This window comes from Pelecanus crispus, chromosome 11 (assembly GCF_030463565.1).
Source record: "Pelecanus crispus isolate bPelCri1 chromosome 11, bPelCri1.pri, whole genome shotgun sequence".
In the NCBI taxonomy this organism is placed as follows: domain Eukaryota; kingdom Metazoa; phylum Chordata; class Aves; order Pelecaniformes; family Pelecanidae; genus Pelecanus; species Pelecanus crispus.
In genome coordinates this window covers 7,182,055-7,198,317 of record NC_134653.1, presented here as the reverse complement: position 1 = coordinate 7,198,317, position 16,263 = coordinate 7,182,055, and the positions used below count along the sequence as shown (strand labels likewise).

Sequence of the window (16,263 nt, the reverse complement as noted above, 5' to 3'; positions counted from 1 at the left end):
TAACTATATTCTTCTTCATTACAAATGCACACAAACAATCTTCATAACTAGCTATAAACAAACACAAATGCCTAGCCTGTCCTCTCCCTGCTTCTGACATGCCTGGGGTTTTCAAGGGAGTGTGAGTGAGTGACAGTGGGTGTAAAAATACATATTTATAAATACTTTTAATATAAATTATATGGTTATATGCAATGTATTATAAATTTATACTAATATCTAAAAAGCATGCATGTTATATATAATTAAGTAGTCGATAAATTCGCAATTTTAAAAATGTCTCTATAGCTATAGCGATGTGTGTATGAAATACATTTAGCATATATTTGTAAATTAAATGTATGGCTAATGACATCTGCATAGATACATGCCTAGGTTCATATGAACTATGTTCAGCTCACATACATGAAAGTGTATTATATATCCCACTGTACATACTGTGCAGTTTATAGTTGTGTCTGTGAATAGTCAACAACTCTCATAGAATTCATTTCTATGTTCCTAAGAAATGGGTATCTTTTGTGTATGCGTGTGCATACATAGATTAAAAAAAAAATTAGTATATATAAAATATGTAGAATGTACACTATAGAATACGCACATGTAAGTATATATTATGTTATATAATATGCATAAATGTGTGTGTAGTTTACATGAGCTGTATTTACCTGGTACACACATGTGCAGCTCCCCCCCCACCCTCCCCGCCCCGCACTGAGCAGCCCCGGGGGGCAGATGGGTTTGGGGGTGTCCTGCACCCCCAGGGCCCTGCCTGCTTGTTTTCATTTGTTGGGTTTTGTTTTGGTTTTTTGGTTTTTTTTTTTTTTTTTTTAAACCCCCATCTCCCCCCCCCCCGCCCCAGCACGACACAGCCACGGCTCCGACATAATAATTTATTGGTTCCAATGACATTTAGTACCACAGTTGTCTTACCAGTGACAGAACGAACGCATACAGCCGATGAGATGCTCTCATTTACACACACCAACGTAAGAAACGCGTCGGACAGGTCAGTGTCTGGGGCTGGTACTTCAGTGGACGCCAGAAATTTCATTTTTGGGTAAAAATCCAGCACATGGTGTGCAGGTCCCAGCCCGCCCCGACCGCAGGAATTACAGTGCTCAACACAGCGCTGAAACATCACTTCAAGCAGCTTTTTTTTTTTTTTTTTTTTTTTTTTTTTTTTGGTGGGAGGGGGAAGGGGAAATCAACAAAAAAATTAAGAGAATTATTGGGGGGGGGGGGTGGAAAAAGTGCAACCACCAGTTTGGAGAAGCAACGTGCTTGGCCGGAGGGACGTGCCTGCCAGGGCAGGGGCCAGGATGGGCTTTCATGGTGCCTGCCAGCAAAACTGCATTTAAAGTTCAACCTCCTCCACTCCACACCGGGCTCCTGAAACGGGCCGAACCCCCCAAACCATGAAACAGGAACCCGGGCAGCACGGGCACAGCGGGGCCGTGATGGGAGCACGGGCCCCGGCCCCAAAAGCTTTGCTCCCCCAGCATCGCCTCGTGGCTCCGTGTCCCCCTTCCCCTCGCAGGGCCCCAGGGCCGGGGGCACAGCGCTGCTCCGCTGAGCACCCCTTCTCCGTACCCTTCGTTAAGCGGATAACGAGGCCGACAAGGCCAATGATGCCCATTTCCTCCATTTCTACATCCCATTTGGCCCTCGCCCGGGTACAGCATCGCCACCGCTCCCCACGTGAGGTAATTTACTTATCGGTTACCCTGACGCCGTCAGGAGGCTCGGCCATTTCGCACATCTCGAGGCTCGGCCATTTCGCACATCTCCATTTCGGGTGTTTCCAGGTTGGTGCTTCGTGCCCCACGGGGACGCCACCACCGGGGGCCCCGCAGCCCCCCTTCCCCCGGGGAGCCAGGGCTGCGGGGATGCTCAGCCCCAGCCCGCACGGGCCAGCTCGGGGGGAAAGCCCCATCTCCCCCAGGACCCGGCACCAACAGTCTTCCTCACCCTGCCGAAGCCGGGGGGACGCCCCTTTCAGCGGGTGTGGGGTGACGGGTCGCGGGGACCACCCATCCCAGTGCTGCATCCCGCCGAGTGGCCACAGAGACGAATTTCGGGTTGGATCGGCATCTTCTCCGACATTTCGCTGCCGCCCTTCTTGGTTTCCAACATGATCAAGTGAATGATGAGGGGGAAGGGAAGGATGATTATTATTATTATTACTGTTATTATTATTATTCGTTATTTTTAACATTTCAAATAAAACCACGTTGTGTTGTAAACAGAAGCTCACTCCTCAGGTCTGCCCAGCCAGTCCCAGCTAAGGTTTATGTTTGAAATGCGCTTCCACTGAAAGAAAAAAACAGAGAGAAAGTTAAAACCAGGACAAGCACCGGCAGGCGGCGACAGCCAGGCGCAAGCCCACCCTCCGTCCGGGCGGTCCTTGTCTTGCCGATGCTCCTTGAGTCCCATTATCCTTATAACCGGGTGACCTTATAGCGCCGTGGACATCACGCCAGAGGGGATGAAGAGGGAAGGATACCATCCTCCTCCTCCTCCCAGCGGGAGTCCCTCTGCTTGGACAGCCTTTGCCTCCTCCCCCGGGGGGGGAAGGGCTGCCCTGCTCACCCTGCACAGGAGGGAGCGATGCCGCTGCATCCCCAATCCTTCTCCCATCCTCTAACACGCAGGAAATAAACGGGCCGAGGCTGACCTCCAGCCCTCGCCAGCAAACCCACCTGCATATTCCTGAGGCAGCATCGGCCGGCTTATAACTTTCTGAAAAGTCGTAATCCACTCCAGCTGGTCGTCCTCCGTCTCGCAGGCGAAGAGGAATTTCCGATCCGGAGTGACAATGGTTATCCCGTGCTGCCAGTGGTTTCCCTGCGTGGACGGTGGGAGCCCTTCCAGGACCTTGTAGCTGTTTTCCTTGCTCCCAATAAAAACTTCCCCTCTAGCAAAGGCATCCTAGGAGACAGCGGAGCGGTCAGGCAGGCATGACTGTGAAGGGGAGCTCTGCGTCCCAGGCAGCCAGGGCACGGCTCACCCTGCACCATCCCAAAGCCCCATCAGCGAAGTGCAGCAGCCAAACACCGAAAGCACCAGCCACCCCATGAAGCCTCACCCCAGCTCCTCCCGGGGCACCCACGATACGGGACCAACACCAGGGATCCAAAATTCAGCTGCAGAAAAATCTGCAGCTGGTGCACAGGGTTTCCAAAGCATTTTTGGTTAGTATCTGTGCATGTGGCTACTGCATAGAATCACAGAATCGTTTAGGTTGGAAAAGACCTTTAAGATCATCCAGTCCAACCATTAACCTAACATTACCAAGTCCACGCTAAACCAATTAAGGGTAGACTAGACTAAACCATGTCCCCAAGTGCCACTTCTACCCGTTTTTGAACACCTCCAGGGATGGTGACTCCACCACCTCTCTGGGCAGCCTGTTCCAATGCTTGACCACCCTTTCTGTGAAGAAATTTTTCCTAATATCCAATCTAAATCTCCCCTGGTGCAACTTGAGCCCATTTCCTCTCGTCCTATTGCTCATTACTTGGGAGAAGAGACCAACACCCACCTCACTACAACCTCCTTTCAGGTAGTTGTAGAGAGCGATAAGGTCTCCCCTCAGCCTCCTCTTCTCCAGGCTAAACAACCCCAGTTCCCTCAGCCGCTCCTCATAAGACTTGTTCTCCAGACCCTTCACCAGCTTCATTGCCCTTCTCTGGACACGCTCCAGCACCTCAATGTCTTTCTTGTATTGAGGGGCCCAAAACTGGACACAGTATTCCAGGTGCGGCCTCACCAGTGCCGAGTACAGGGGGACAATCACCTCCCTGCTCCTGCTGGCCACACCATTCCTGATACAAGCCAGGATGCTGTTGGCCTTCTTGGCCGCCTGGGCACACTGCATGCTGGACACCAGGCAGATCCACCTAGCAGTGACGGCTCAGTGCCCTCTTGGCTCTCCCACCAGCCTGAGCTTCACTGCATATTATCATAACAAGAAGAAGAAGAAGAAGAAGAAGAATGCAGATAATTCCCAACAGACAGTCCAGGCACCTTCATCTTACCAGGGGATCTTTGAAATACATGAGCCGTCGGTCATCCATGGTGAACCATCGCTTCTTGAATCCTTCTGTTTGCTGAAGAGTCAAAAAAATGCCGGATTACACACCAAAGCAGCGCAGCTCCTTGCTCACCAGGCGTGACCCAGGAGTATCCAGGCACTCGCAGGAGCCCGATGAGCTGCGGGAGTTGGGGACAGGAGGCTTCTGGCCACCGCAAGCCACCACAGCCAGGCTCTAGGCCAGCTATACCAGGTGGGCTTGGAGGGATGGGCAGCGAGAGGGGAGATGGGGTGGGTGGTCTGTGAAGTGGTTCTGGACTTTTTTAACATTTGCTTCCATGTGGGGAATGTGTATTAAAGCATTCACAGCGTTAAGGCTTTGCCTCTCTGGCAAGGGTGGGTTTGTGCCACCAGCAGACCCTTCTCAGCCCCGCAGACACATTTTATATCCTACCTTTGGCCCTGTTTTCTCCATGTACCCTTCCTTCAGGTAGTTTCTAGAAAGCTTTGGCACCAGCTGGAGAAACCAAAGAGGAGAGAAAAGAGAGCAGCGTCAGGCGGAGGGAGCTGGGGGGTCACTGAGCACATGGGGCTGGGCTGGGGGTCACTGGAAGGAAAGCCCATGCCCAGCTCACGCCCGGCCCCGAGCCCACCCAAGGCAGCTCTGGCTGAACGCTTCGGTCCCACTTCTCCAAAGCCCTGAGAAGAGGCGGGTGCAGAAACGTGAAGCGTCTTTGAGCCCTTTGCCAGCAAAGCAGCCAGCCTCCAGGAGAAGCCCCTGGGCCAAATCCCACTTCAGCTCTGGTGATGCGCCTCCTCCGCCAGATGCAGTGGGAGCTCCTCACGCAAGCCCCAAAGTATAATTTGCCTTCAAAACCCCATCAACACACGCTGCCTGAGCACTCCCCCTTCCTGCAGATACTCCTGACAACAGCTACCAGTGCTGGGAATATTTTTAACACTGCTTAGTGAAGACAAGCGTGTAGCTGCGAGATCTTTGCAGATGTGTCTCAAAGCCTCATGAAAGATGATGAGTCTCACCAAAAACTGGGCCGATGAGCCTGGCCACGTGCCGCTCCGCCTCCCTGCCCCTGCTCCTGCATTTCATTTAAACAGGTTAATGCCTCCGCTTGCCAAACCGCACTCTTGCAACACCTAACTCTGCCCAACAGCAGCTCTGGTCAAGCAGGCATGTACTTGTAGGGCAAAGACACCCCAAAATACAACAGCCCAAAGAATCCCACAGCTGCTCCGTAGCAGCTGGGAGCATCCTCATCTCAGGCGCTCTGTCGCAGGCAGCAAAGGGCTCTGCAGCATTTGTAGCCCCAGCATTTGGCTACCGGGACAGGACTGAGGACACTTTACTAAGCAAGAAGCTCATCACCCTCGGCTCAGAGAGGTTCCTCTACCCTGGAGATGGGTCCCTGAAGCATCCTTCAGAGAGCTTCACTCCCCGGGAGCTGCAGAGGCAGCCTGGGCATCCTTAGGGTGGTTGTGAGCAATTTATACCTCTCTACTGCATTTACCTGGTTCCTGTTTAAATTTAACACCTTCTCATCTCCGTGGCAGGGAAAAGGAATCATAAATTAGATGCAAATGATGGCAGCACCCAGGACTGAGCTACCTTGCGTACATAACGCAATCTCTGCAGAGTTGTCCCCAAGCTGAATGCTCCGAGGGGTTGTGCTCGTAAATTAAACCTCGCTAAACGGTACACTCTTCTGTTTTCCCCCCAAAGAATAATTGATGAGAAGGGGATGATAAGTAAAAATATAAATAGCTTCTCTCCCATCGACACTGTCAGGGGGTGAGCATATAAACCCTCTCACCAACTGCTAGGCAAACAGCAGCTCTATTAAGGTCTGCAGGGTCTTCGGGGGGGCAATTCGATTCAGATATGCCAACCAACTTTAACAGAAGTAGCGGGTATGGAGAGGGGGAGAAGTGCTGAAGGGAAGTATACGCTGCACAGTGACTATACTAAAGCTGGCTAACGAGGCTCCCCTTATGCTTTTTCCTATTTGCCCAGTTTAACTTCTTAGCAGAAAATGGTTGGAAGTCCCTTGGTGCCAGGGATCACCAGCCATGGGACTGTTCTTTCTCCTCCCCTCATTCTCCCCAGAGATTAGGAAGATCTGGGGCAGCTGATGTCGGTGCGTGGGTCCGACGGGAAGGCGCTGGCTCCGGTGAGTCCTTGGGGTGCAGGGGCAGCTGCGGGACAGGGCCACCCTGCAGCCCAGGGCCGGCCCCGGACCACCGCTGGACCCCTCCCAGGTAATTAACAGAAGGCAGGTAATGCAATTAGATTTCAAAATCTATGAAGTCAAGGAGGTAACAGAGTAACCACCAACAACAAAAAGTCCAGAGCCAGTGACATTACACAGCAACTGCAATAAGAGGGACTTACAGTCAGCTTGCAGTAATACAGCCTCCAGTATTGTATTAGCAAAAGATAACGCGATTAGCAGTCCCAGCTCCCGGAAAATACAAGGCAGAGATTCATAAGACAAGCTGCATTGACCTGCACTCAAGAACTCACCCCAGAGGCTCGGATACGACACTGACACTCTTTTGCTTTCATCTTTTCTACCTTCCAGCCTTTGTTTCAGCTTTTAGTATTACAGCAACAGTATTTGAGAAAGACACTTACAGCTTCTGTATGCTTGACAGCGCTGGAGTTACTCATACGCACGACTCGCATTTTGAGTGTGAACATGCGTGCATGCACACACACGCACACGGTTTCCAAGGCTGGATGTTGGTAACAGGTGCCGAACGTGGGCTCTGCAGCCCACCACAATAATTTCAGCCCAGTAATCGCAAAACACTCTGAAGGATGGAGCGCTCTCCAAGCCTTCCAGCTTGCTAACAAGATGCTAAAAATGAGCAAGAGAGGAAAAAGAAAAACAAAACCCACAGGAAAACTCACATCAACATCGCTGGCTCCAGGGAATGCCACTTGTAAGTAATGAAAACGTGCTGCCCGGATGGCGTTGAACCAATCCACTATTTCCTAATAACAAGAAAGAAAAGCATAGTGAGTAACGTAGTCTGCACATAAAATAACATGATCCTGCTGTGTTTCATCTCTCTCATCACTTTGTCCCAAGTGACAGAGTGCAGTTTAGCAGCGGTCCTAAAAAAAATAAAATACAGACATAAAAGAGGGCAGGGGATGGGTGAAGGATGGGGAACATCCAGCACCTGTCCCAGGCTTCAAGATGTGCACAGAGCTCTGCAGCCCCCAGTGAGCACCAAGGGGCTTTCTGCAGAGGGAAGGATTTAAGCGTGTCTCTGAACTGGCAAACCCAGCATCAAATCAGCATTTGAGACATTGAGCCCAGCATTGAGTTTCACCCTATAAACACTGCTCCGCTCGTGCTGGCTGGGTGCAAAGCCGGCCCGACTCCTCCGCAGCCTGCCTCCACCCCTGCCTGCCCGCTCCCTCCGGCAGCCACAAGCTGACTGCGAGCCGGACAGGCGAGGAACTCCTGAATCCCACCCAAATTTTGAGCCCTTAGCAACAAATTCCCGTGTTTTGCTAAAAAAGTGGCCAAACATCTATTTATCTTTGTAATCCAGTCTATCGGTCATATCCACGAGTCCTCTAGGGACAAGCACAGTGAAGTCCCAGCTCAATTCCCAGGTGCTCTGGCACTTCTACCTTTCCTTGGCAGAAATCTCTCTGTGTTTTTTGGTGGGGATTTTCACCTCTGAAACAGTTGTTTTACAACTTATTTGCTTTTAAACTCAGCTATTCCTTTGTCTCTGGCGAGACCCACAGAGCTTGTGCCGCACTGGATGCTTTTTTGAAGGTTTCACTGAGAAATGCCACATTAATTTTAAGCAATCCACACAGGGAGCCCTCAAATAACTGCCTTGTGCTCTCAAGGTATGGGCAAAGGGAAGGCATGTTGGAAGGGAGATGTAGCACCTGCCCACTCCGGGATGCTCAGCTGCGGGGAGACGGATGCTGAACTAACCGGCTGTGATTAACGCACGTGGAGCTTCACACATGAGGGACAGGCTCAATGAGCCAGACTTGATCCTAAAATAAACACTGTCAAGCTTTCAGGTGAGGTTGCTGTAGCATAGGAAAGACCATATCACACTTGGCCTTTGGTAAGATTTAAACTTTTTCATGCTTTAAAAACGATTGGGGGCGGGGGGAGGATCTTATGTGTAGTTTTGGAGATCTCAGTTTTAAGGAGTTGAACCTGAGGTATCTCAAAAAGGGTCTAACGCTGCAAACAGCCACCCTCTAAAAGTTCAAATGCTTGTCTTCGGCTTGTTAATCCACTTCAAGTTGAAGGGGAAAAAAACCCCAACTCACACTAGGACATACACAAACAATGTTTTGGAAAACTCTGACCTACTTGTCTGAGGTTTTACTTACTTATTACTTGCTTTCCTATGCTAAGCAGCTAAGCAGACCCCAGATAGCAGCACAAAGAGGATCAGTAAGAGGAATTCGCTCCTGAAGTTAATGATGCCCAAACCAGGCTGGAGGTAATGAAAAATAAGCTGCAATGTTAAAATGTTGGTATTTCATACAGTCACCAACTGGGTGGCTACACATATATATATGCAGGTCTCCTTGACCATGATGGGAGATAGGTTTCACCCTGCGGAAAAGCAGAGGCTGAAATCCTCACTGACTTCCAACAGTCGATTGCTTCTCGGAGTACTGATCGTCCAGCGCTGGAGGAAGGGGCACCACCACCTTTCTTCGTACAAACCTGTACCTGCATATGCAAAGCCAGAAGGCTCAGTTACTAAAAAATGTTCTGTGTGTATAATTATGAACAATGCCACAGACAGAGTGAGGAGATTACCTCTGATGTATTAAAACAACATTAAACTGCTCGGTGTTTTCAGATGGGAAGGTGTCATCTCATTAGCTCGTTAGCAGGGATTCCTTTCACTGATTCATATCTCAGAGCAAGCAGAGAAAATTAACTACTGCCTGCATCTTTTCAAATGGCTTTTCCAGGCTCTCAGCTTTGTCTTGATGGCCTGGTTTTGGCTGGGATAGAGTTAATTTTCTTCCTAGTAGCTGGCATAGTGCTGTGGTTTGGGTTTAGTAGGAAAATAATGTTGATAACACGCTGATGTTTTAGTTGTTGCTAAGTACTGCTTATGCTAGTCAAGGACTTTTCAGCTTCCCATGCTCTGCCAGGTGCACAAGAAGCTGGGAGGGGGCACAGCCAGGCCAGCTGACCCAAACTGACCCAAGGGCTATTCCATACCATACGGCATCACGCTCAGTATATAACTGGGGGGAGTTGGCCGGGGGGCAGCGATCGCTGCTCGGGGACTGGCTGGGCATCGGTCAGCGGGTGGTGAGCAATTGCATTGTGCATCACTTGCTTTGTATATTCTTTTATCATTATTATTACTTTATCTTCCTCTGCTGTCCTATTAAACTGCCTTTATCTCAACCCACAGGTTTTACTTTTTTTTTCTCCCCCGATTCTCTCCCCCACGCCACTGTGAGGGGGGGGGTGAGCGAGCGGCTGTGCGGTGCTTCATTGCCGATTGGGGTTCAACCCTGACACCTGGTCTGCTTGCAGTGCCACCGCAGACTCCCTTCTCCACGTGCCACTTTGGTGTCTCTCCAGTCTCTATCCTGCACCAGAGCCACCCACATTGCTGTGGCAGTCTCAGACTGACAACCGCAGATAAAAACGCAGCTTCTCACCGTACCTCCTGCTCATCAATCCCTGGGGCTCAAGGAATGAGCCCCTCCACTACAACTCCTCCTGCTGCTGATCCTCATGCCACCTCTTCCCATCCCAAAAGCTCCTGGTGTGGCTCAGGAAAGGAGGAGCAATGGGGAAAAGTGTTTTGCCACTTTGTCCAGAGAAGATCCAAAGATCTCGGTTTGCACCCTAAAGAGTGGCCTTTCCTGGAGATTCAGCCCACCTCTGAGCATCCTGAGGGCGATGGTGACACCAGGGCTGGCGGCAGCACAGCTCAGCTTTCCGAGCTGCTCCTGCTGCAGCTTCCAGGAGAAGTCCTGCAGAGGGAGCTTCAGCCCCAGACAGGAGCTCAGGGCGGGGGGCACCCACTTCTGCAGCGCTCCTGCCTCCCACGCCCAGGCGGAGGTCTGGGGCAGGCAAAGGCTGGCCCCAGCCTTCTGCGCACGGGAGGGACCGCCTCGGCGAGAAGCACGGGTTCAGGTGCCTCCCGGACACGGGGCAGTCTGCACGGTGAGGCTCCCGGCACCGAGGATCGGTCTCAAGCTCCAGCGGGTGCCTCAGCTTCACCCCGGCTGGCTCAGCATGTCTGCTGGGGGGTAAGCGCTAATAAGGCACCACAAGAACATCCTTGAACATGGTCACAGCCCAACGCTCATCTTGCCCTGGCCCTCCAGGTGCCCGCTGTTATTGACGCCCACATCATGAGCACCCAGATATGCCCATTTTGAGCAGGGTGCTGGGCCTGGTTTAGAATGAATGCTTTGGGTTGGAAGGGACCTTTAGAGCTCATCCAGCCCAACCCCTGCAGCGAGCAGGGACAGCTTTAACCAGACCAGGGTGCTCACAGCCCCGTCCAACCTGGCCTGGAATGTTTCTGGGGATGGGGCCTCCACTGCCTCTCTGGGCAACCCCTTCCAGTGCTTCACCACCCTCATTGTAAAAAATTTCTCCCTTATATCCAGTCTAAATCTATTCTTCTTTAATTTAAATCCATTATTCCTTGGCCTGTCACAACAGGCCTTGCTAAAAAGATTGTCCCCATCCTTCCTATAGGCACCCTTTAAGTACTGAAAGGCCACAATAAGGTCTCCTTAGAATCATAGAATTGTTTAGGTTGGAAAAGACCTTTAAGATCATCCAGTCCAACCATTAACCTAACATTACCAAGTCTACTCTAAACCAATCAAGGGTAGACTAGACTAAACCATGTCCCAAAGTGTCACGTCTACCCGTTTTTTGATCACCTCCAGGGATGGGGACTCCACCACCTCTCTGGGCAGCCTGTTCCAATTCTTGACCACCCTTTCCGTAAAGAAATTTTTCCTAATTTCCAACCTAAACCTCCCCTGGCGCAGCTTGAGCCCATTTCCTCTTGTCCTATCGCTAACTACTTGGGAGAAGAGACCAACACCCACCTCACTACAACCTCCTTTCAGGCAGCTGTAGAGAGCGATCAGGTCTCCCCTCAGCCTCCTCTTCTCCAGGCTAAACAGTCCCAGTTCCCTCAGCCTTGCAGCCTTCTCTTCTCCAGGCTGAACAACCCCAACTCCCTCAGCCTGGCCTCATAGGAGAGGTGCTCCAGCCCTCGGATCATTTCAGGTTTCAGCCTCTCATTTGCCGTCAGGACACACCGAGGAGCTGATGAAGCCACCAGGCTGAGGTCACGCAGGAACTACATCTCCAGCCAAGTCGCATGATGCTGTCCCACCCCGTGAAGCTCTGAAGCATGATGCTGTCCCACCCCAGAAATATGAGACAGGAGCCTAAATCAGGCTCAAGCACTTCAGATCGGGGCAAGGCAGCACCTCTGGGGTACAAGGGGACACCCTGGGGCTGCTGGGGGAGTACGGGAAGGAGCGAAGGGCAGTGGGGGACCACAGGCGAGTCCCGGGGCTGCCTGCAGTCCCAAAGGGTGGTAGCTTACCCCAGGGTGTGTGATCTTCTTGTAGCCCTCACTCAGCCGAAGGGGAAGACCAGTATCAGGGAAGTTGAAAGAAATTCAACCTGGGCGTTATCAGATGGCATCAGAGCATGTCCTGCCAAACCACTGACACGAAGGCAGGAGCAACCACGTGAGACCTGTGAGACTGCTCCTTCCATGAGCCCCCAGCAGAAAGCTCAACATTTTAAACCTAAAAACCAAATAATAAAACCCTGACACTGTTCCTCACAGCTGGGCTGAGTGGACCACCAAAGCGCAGCAAACCAGACATGGGCATGATGGTGGGATGCAGCTCTCATGGGAAAGAGCTTCTTCCTCTTATTTCAGTTTAAATTGCAGCCAGGGAGGTACCTGACAGCAACCCCAGAGATACTTTGCTGTGCTAAAGCAGCACCTGGTGACAAGCGGTACCTGCTTTGCACCATGGGACTTGCATATCCCACCGGGCAGAGCAGATGGAGAGGAGGGTAAATTCAGGAGCAGCCCTGCTGAAACAGCTCCCCAGGACCCTCAAACCCATGCAGCGAGACCCCGTGGTGCCGCAGGGTGTGAGAGGCCAGGCAGGCTAACCATCTATTATGCATATCTATTATACGCATATTACATGCACATTTCTGTGCATGTACAAAACCAGGCGATGCCACTAATTAACCCAACCTGACACACTAATTTCCTCCTGCCAGGAGTGCCTGCACTACACAGGAACCTCGTCCAGCCTCTGCAGCACAGCCCTGCGAGCATGACAGGCATCATCCGGCTCCACGGCACCCGGAGCCTGAGCAGCAGCAGAGGCGAGATCAGCTTTGTTCACCCACGAATGAAGAATATCTTGGGTTTTGGGGGCATTGTTGGCCTATACGGTCTGGAGAGGAGTGACTCTTCTATGAGCACAGACTGCTTATCCCTAGCAGGGCTGCCTGGCTCGCTGTGCCCGGGTGAACAGCTGGGAACGGGCTGTGCACCGAGACAACCCCACAAATCCCCACGTGCCGGTGCACGAGGGATCGCCCCCAGAAAGCCTCTCTGGCAGACAGGGCGTTGAACAGGATGTGACATCAAAGGATGAAGGCACGCGACGGACAGAGGAAAGCAGACGCGATGTGAACGTAACAGCTTTAGGCTCTGATTGCGTGGCCACTCCAGGGCTGCTGCTATTTCATGGGGAGCCCCAAATATTTGGGGGAGGGAAGAAAGGAGAAAAGACATTAAAACAAGGCTGCAAGATGGCACCCACTGCAAACTCACCTGGGTCTGCTCTCTGCATGGACACCAGCCCGTGGAGACAAGACCCACGGGGCAGCGTGATGACTGTCGCTGTTCTTCATGGTGGCCCCACAGGCTGGGACCCCTCTGACACCCTCCAGGAGGGCTAGGGCCCCCCTCACTGCCCTGGCCTCTGCGTCCTGCTGTCCTCGTGCAAACAACCACCCCCGACCTGCCAGCCTTCTTCTGCACACCTCCCTTCAGAGGCACAAGGGCACTGAAGCAAGGGTATTTATTTCAATACAACCATGCAGATTTGCATTTTATAAAGTACAAGACAGGCAGAGAAACAGCCAGTTCCTCCGTTCACCTATGCTCCCTTTTTGTGAGTCCTTAGATCAAGTCCCCTTACCCGTCATCGCTCCGTTCACCCTGTCTCCTTCTCCAGGCGTTGAGGAGCCTGCCTTAAAAATGCCCTACGTCTAGTGCAAGCAGAGAAACAGCAATTCCTTCCATTTGCGTCTCGTTATTTAGAAGACACGGTTTACAACCTTCCTGCTTGGAAGAACATGACAAACATGCTCAAAGCTGGTTGTGCATCCCGTACCCCCATCCCTCCCACATCCCCCCAGCATTCCCAGCTCAGAGTCTGGCGTGCCACAGGCTGGCTCTGAACAGCATCAACCCCCCAGGACCACAGCCCAGCCCTTCTTTTTACCTCCACGCTCTCACCTTGCCATCTTCGTGATAGACAAAGATGTTCCTTGTGCTATTGTCCTTCAGGTAAGTGATCTGCAGTCCGTGTGGGTTCCCAATTTTTGCAGGCTGGAAAGTTGCATTTAGATGTTCAATCTTCATAATTGCTTTGGGTTCTTTTGCCTGGAACACACAGTTGAGTGAGCAAACACCTGAGAATTGGCTTTCAAACCAGAAAGCAGTTCACTTGGTCAGAAAAATCTCCTGATTGAGGCCATTAGCTAAAAAAAAAAATTAAAAAAAAAAAATCGACCCCACAAAACTGCCTGGTGATGAGATATCAGAGACTTTGCTCAGGCAGCAATGAGTGCTTTCTGCCAGCCTGGGAGAATGCTCTGGTCTTCTACAAAATTCAGCAGAGTTCAAGGGGAGAGAGGTTTCAGCCCAAAAGCAAGATGGACAGGCTATCTCATGATAGGAAATTGTGCTATGAAGACAAGCATCTTCACCAGGCCTCCTGCCCCAGCCTCTGTTCAACTGTCTCCTGACTCCTAGATCAGCCTCTTTACCTAATGATAAGTGACCAGCACTTACACTGGGATGAGCACTACCAAAGAAGAAAGGAAACCATTCAGCCAGACAAAAATAATGCAGACTGCTAACTAACAGGCCAGGATGCTTTCTGCATCTCAAGCACTCAGAGCCAGCTCATCCTTGCCCAAGAAGATGGAGGATTATCCCCCTTGCCAACATCAGATCTGGGTGCTAGGCTGGCAGGGGGCACCACGCCCACGTCCCCACCACTCCCATGTTCTCACATGAGCCATTGGCTTCTGACTCTGCTCCTCCGTTTGCCCCCAGACTGGGAACTTACTTTCCAGAGGGACAAATATGTATCTTACAGCCCACCTCTTGGGTGGGTTAGCCCAATGGTGAGCCTGGATCAGGCCCTCCCAGGCATCAATCGCACCTGCACCCTCTGTGGCAGGTCACTTGAACTTTGTAGCGTGGTTTGGCTTCCTACAAAATGTCTCCAGAAGTTTACCACCCTTTCAGGACTGCACTGGGAAGTGAAGTAGCAAGCGTAAATAAAACATCCCAAAAAACAAAGATGATGCTTTTGGTAACAGCAGTTTTTGGGCACAGCCAGGGGCCAGCAGAAGGTCATGCAGCGATGCCATGGTCCCCAGCACCACATGGAAGTCCCTGAGCTGGTGGAGATGCAAAGCGCTGCTTTGGGAACTTGGGGACTTGCCGTGGACACACAGCTGCCGCGGGTGACCATGGCAGGGAAATCCCAGCAAAGAGAACACGTCTAGACAACGCTGTTCCCACCATGGCTGTGGTCAACAACAAAGCAAAGCAGCTTTAAAACTACCGGAGCAGTCAATAGCGACTGAATGGGGGCTGCTGGGACTTTCACTTCTCCCTCGGTAATGACTGGCTTTCTCCTGTCCACGAGATGCAATTGCACCACACCAAGCTCAAGGAGAAGACAGCACTATCGAAGCTGGCCACCGGGCGTGGAGAAGCGTGACTGGATGTTCCCCTCCTCTGCACGGTGCGGCTCATCATGACACCACGATTGTATCAACTACTTGACAAAACTGGCTGGTGGCTCAGCCTGGACTGCTCTCAGCTGCAATCTGCAGGGGAGACTCAAAAGTCAGAGAAAATACCCTGGCTTCCTCCATTACGTGGTGCAGAATAGTAGAGCGTCTATCCATTCATCACAAATGTAATATTCATGGTAATAGCTCCATTTCTCACTTACAATAAATGAAATGTGCTCTGGGGAAAAAGACAAATGTTTCCACCACTTGATGCTGCAACAGAAAACCAGGGGGCTTTTCCTCTGAATTGCTTGCCATGCCATGCAAAGGAGATGGTGATACCTTCATCACAAGCTAGCCACAAACGTGAAACCCATGTCAGCTGGATGCTGCAGAGCCAGAGCTGAGAAAAACTTCTTCATTGGTGGCTTAAGAAAAGCCTTATTGACTGAACAGAGCAGGAATGTGTAAAATGGCCAGTTAGGGTATCTCACTGTGACAGTGGTGGTGGACCAGGAGCAAACCCTACTAAAGACACTGGTAAGCTGTACCTGGCACCCGTGTCCTATGATCAGGGACTCAATGCTTACGAAAACTGTAAAACTATAAATAAAATGGTAGCCTAGGAATTACTTGTTCAAAAATGCCCTTACAGTTGCGATCCCCCATCCACATACAGCAATCCCCCGTACTCACGTCATTTTTGTTGAAGTACTTCAGTGCACCTTCCCTCTCCGATAACACAAATTTTCGGCTTAAGAATTGCCCATTGTCACGTCCCCTCTTCCACAGAAATCCTTCTCGGTACCCTGCAGCAGAAAGCAATTGCTGAGAACCAAGGATAAAACACTGTATTTAAAAAAAGAGATAGGGTACAGAAAAGCAGAAGAACTTCGACTTCAAAACTAAGATGACCAAACGTGTGGCTGAATTGCTCGACATGAACAAAACAGGCCTTCTCCTTCAGATTTGCCCTTCTCACTCCACTCTTGCTCTTTTCCAACAGCTTGAGCTTCACAGATGTCCCCGCTCTGACACCGCAATGTGGCAGGCAGAGGGGGATTTCCACTGTGCATCCCACGCTGCAACACAGGCAAAGACTTGAGGAGCAGGGCCGTGTCCCTGCCACAG

General features: G+C 51.2%; 1 protein-coding gene across 1 annotated transcript in view; it reads right to left on the bottom strand.

The window, feature by feature from the left end:
* Positions 1 to 2,276: 2,276 nt before the first annotated feature.
* Positions 2,277 to 16,263, bottom strand: part of ADAP1 (ArfGAP with dual PH domains 1) — a 63,791-nt gene continuing 49,804 nt past the window's right edge. The window contains exons 5-11 of the mRNA XM_075718632.1: positions 15,829 to 15,941; positions 13,616 to 13,762; positions 6,966 to 7,049; positions 4,491 to 4,553; positions 4,041 to 4,112; positions 2,703 to 2,931; positions 2,277 to 2,313 (exon numbers count right to left, since the gene is read on the bottom strand). Of these exons, the coding sequence (XP_075574747.1) occupies positions 2,285 to 2,313; positions 2,703 to 2,931; positions 4,041 to 4,112; positions 4,491 to 4,553; positions 6,966 to 7,049; positions 13,616 to 13,762; positions 15,829 to 15,941 (737 nt within the window). The 3' untranslated portion in view covers positions 2,277 to 2,284. The remainder of the gene's footprint in view (positions 2,314 to 2,702; positions 2,932 to 4,040; positions 4,113 to 4,490; positions 4,554 to 6,965; positions 7,050 to 13,615; positions 13,763 to 15,828; positions 15,942 to 16,263) is intronic.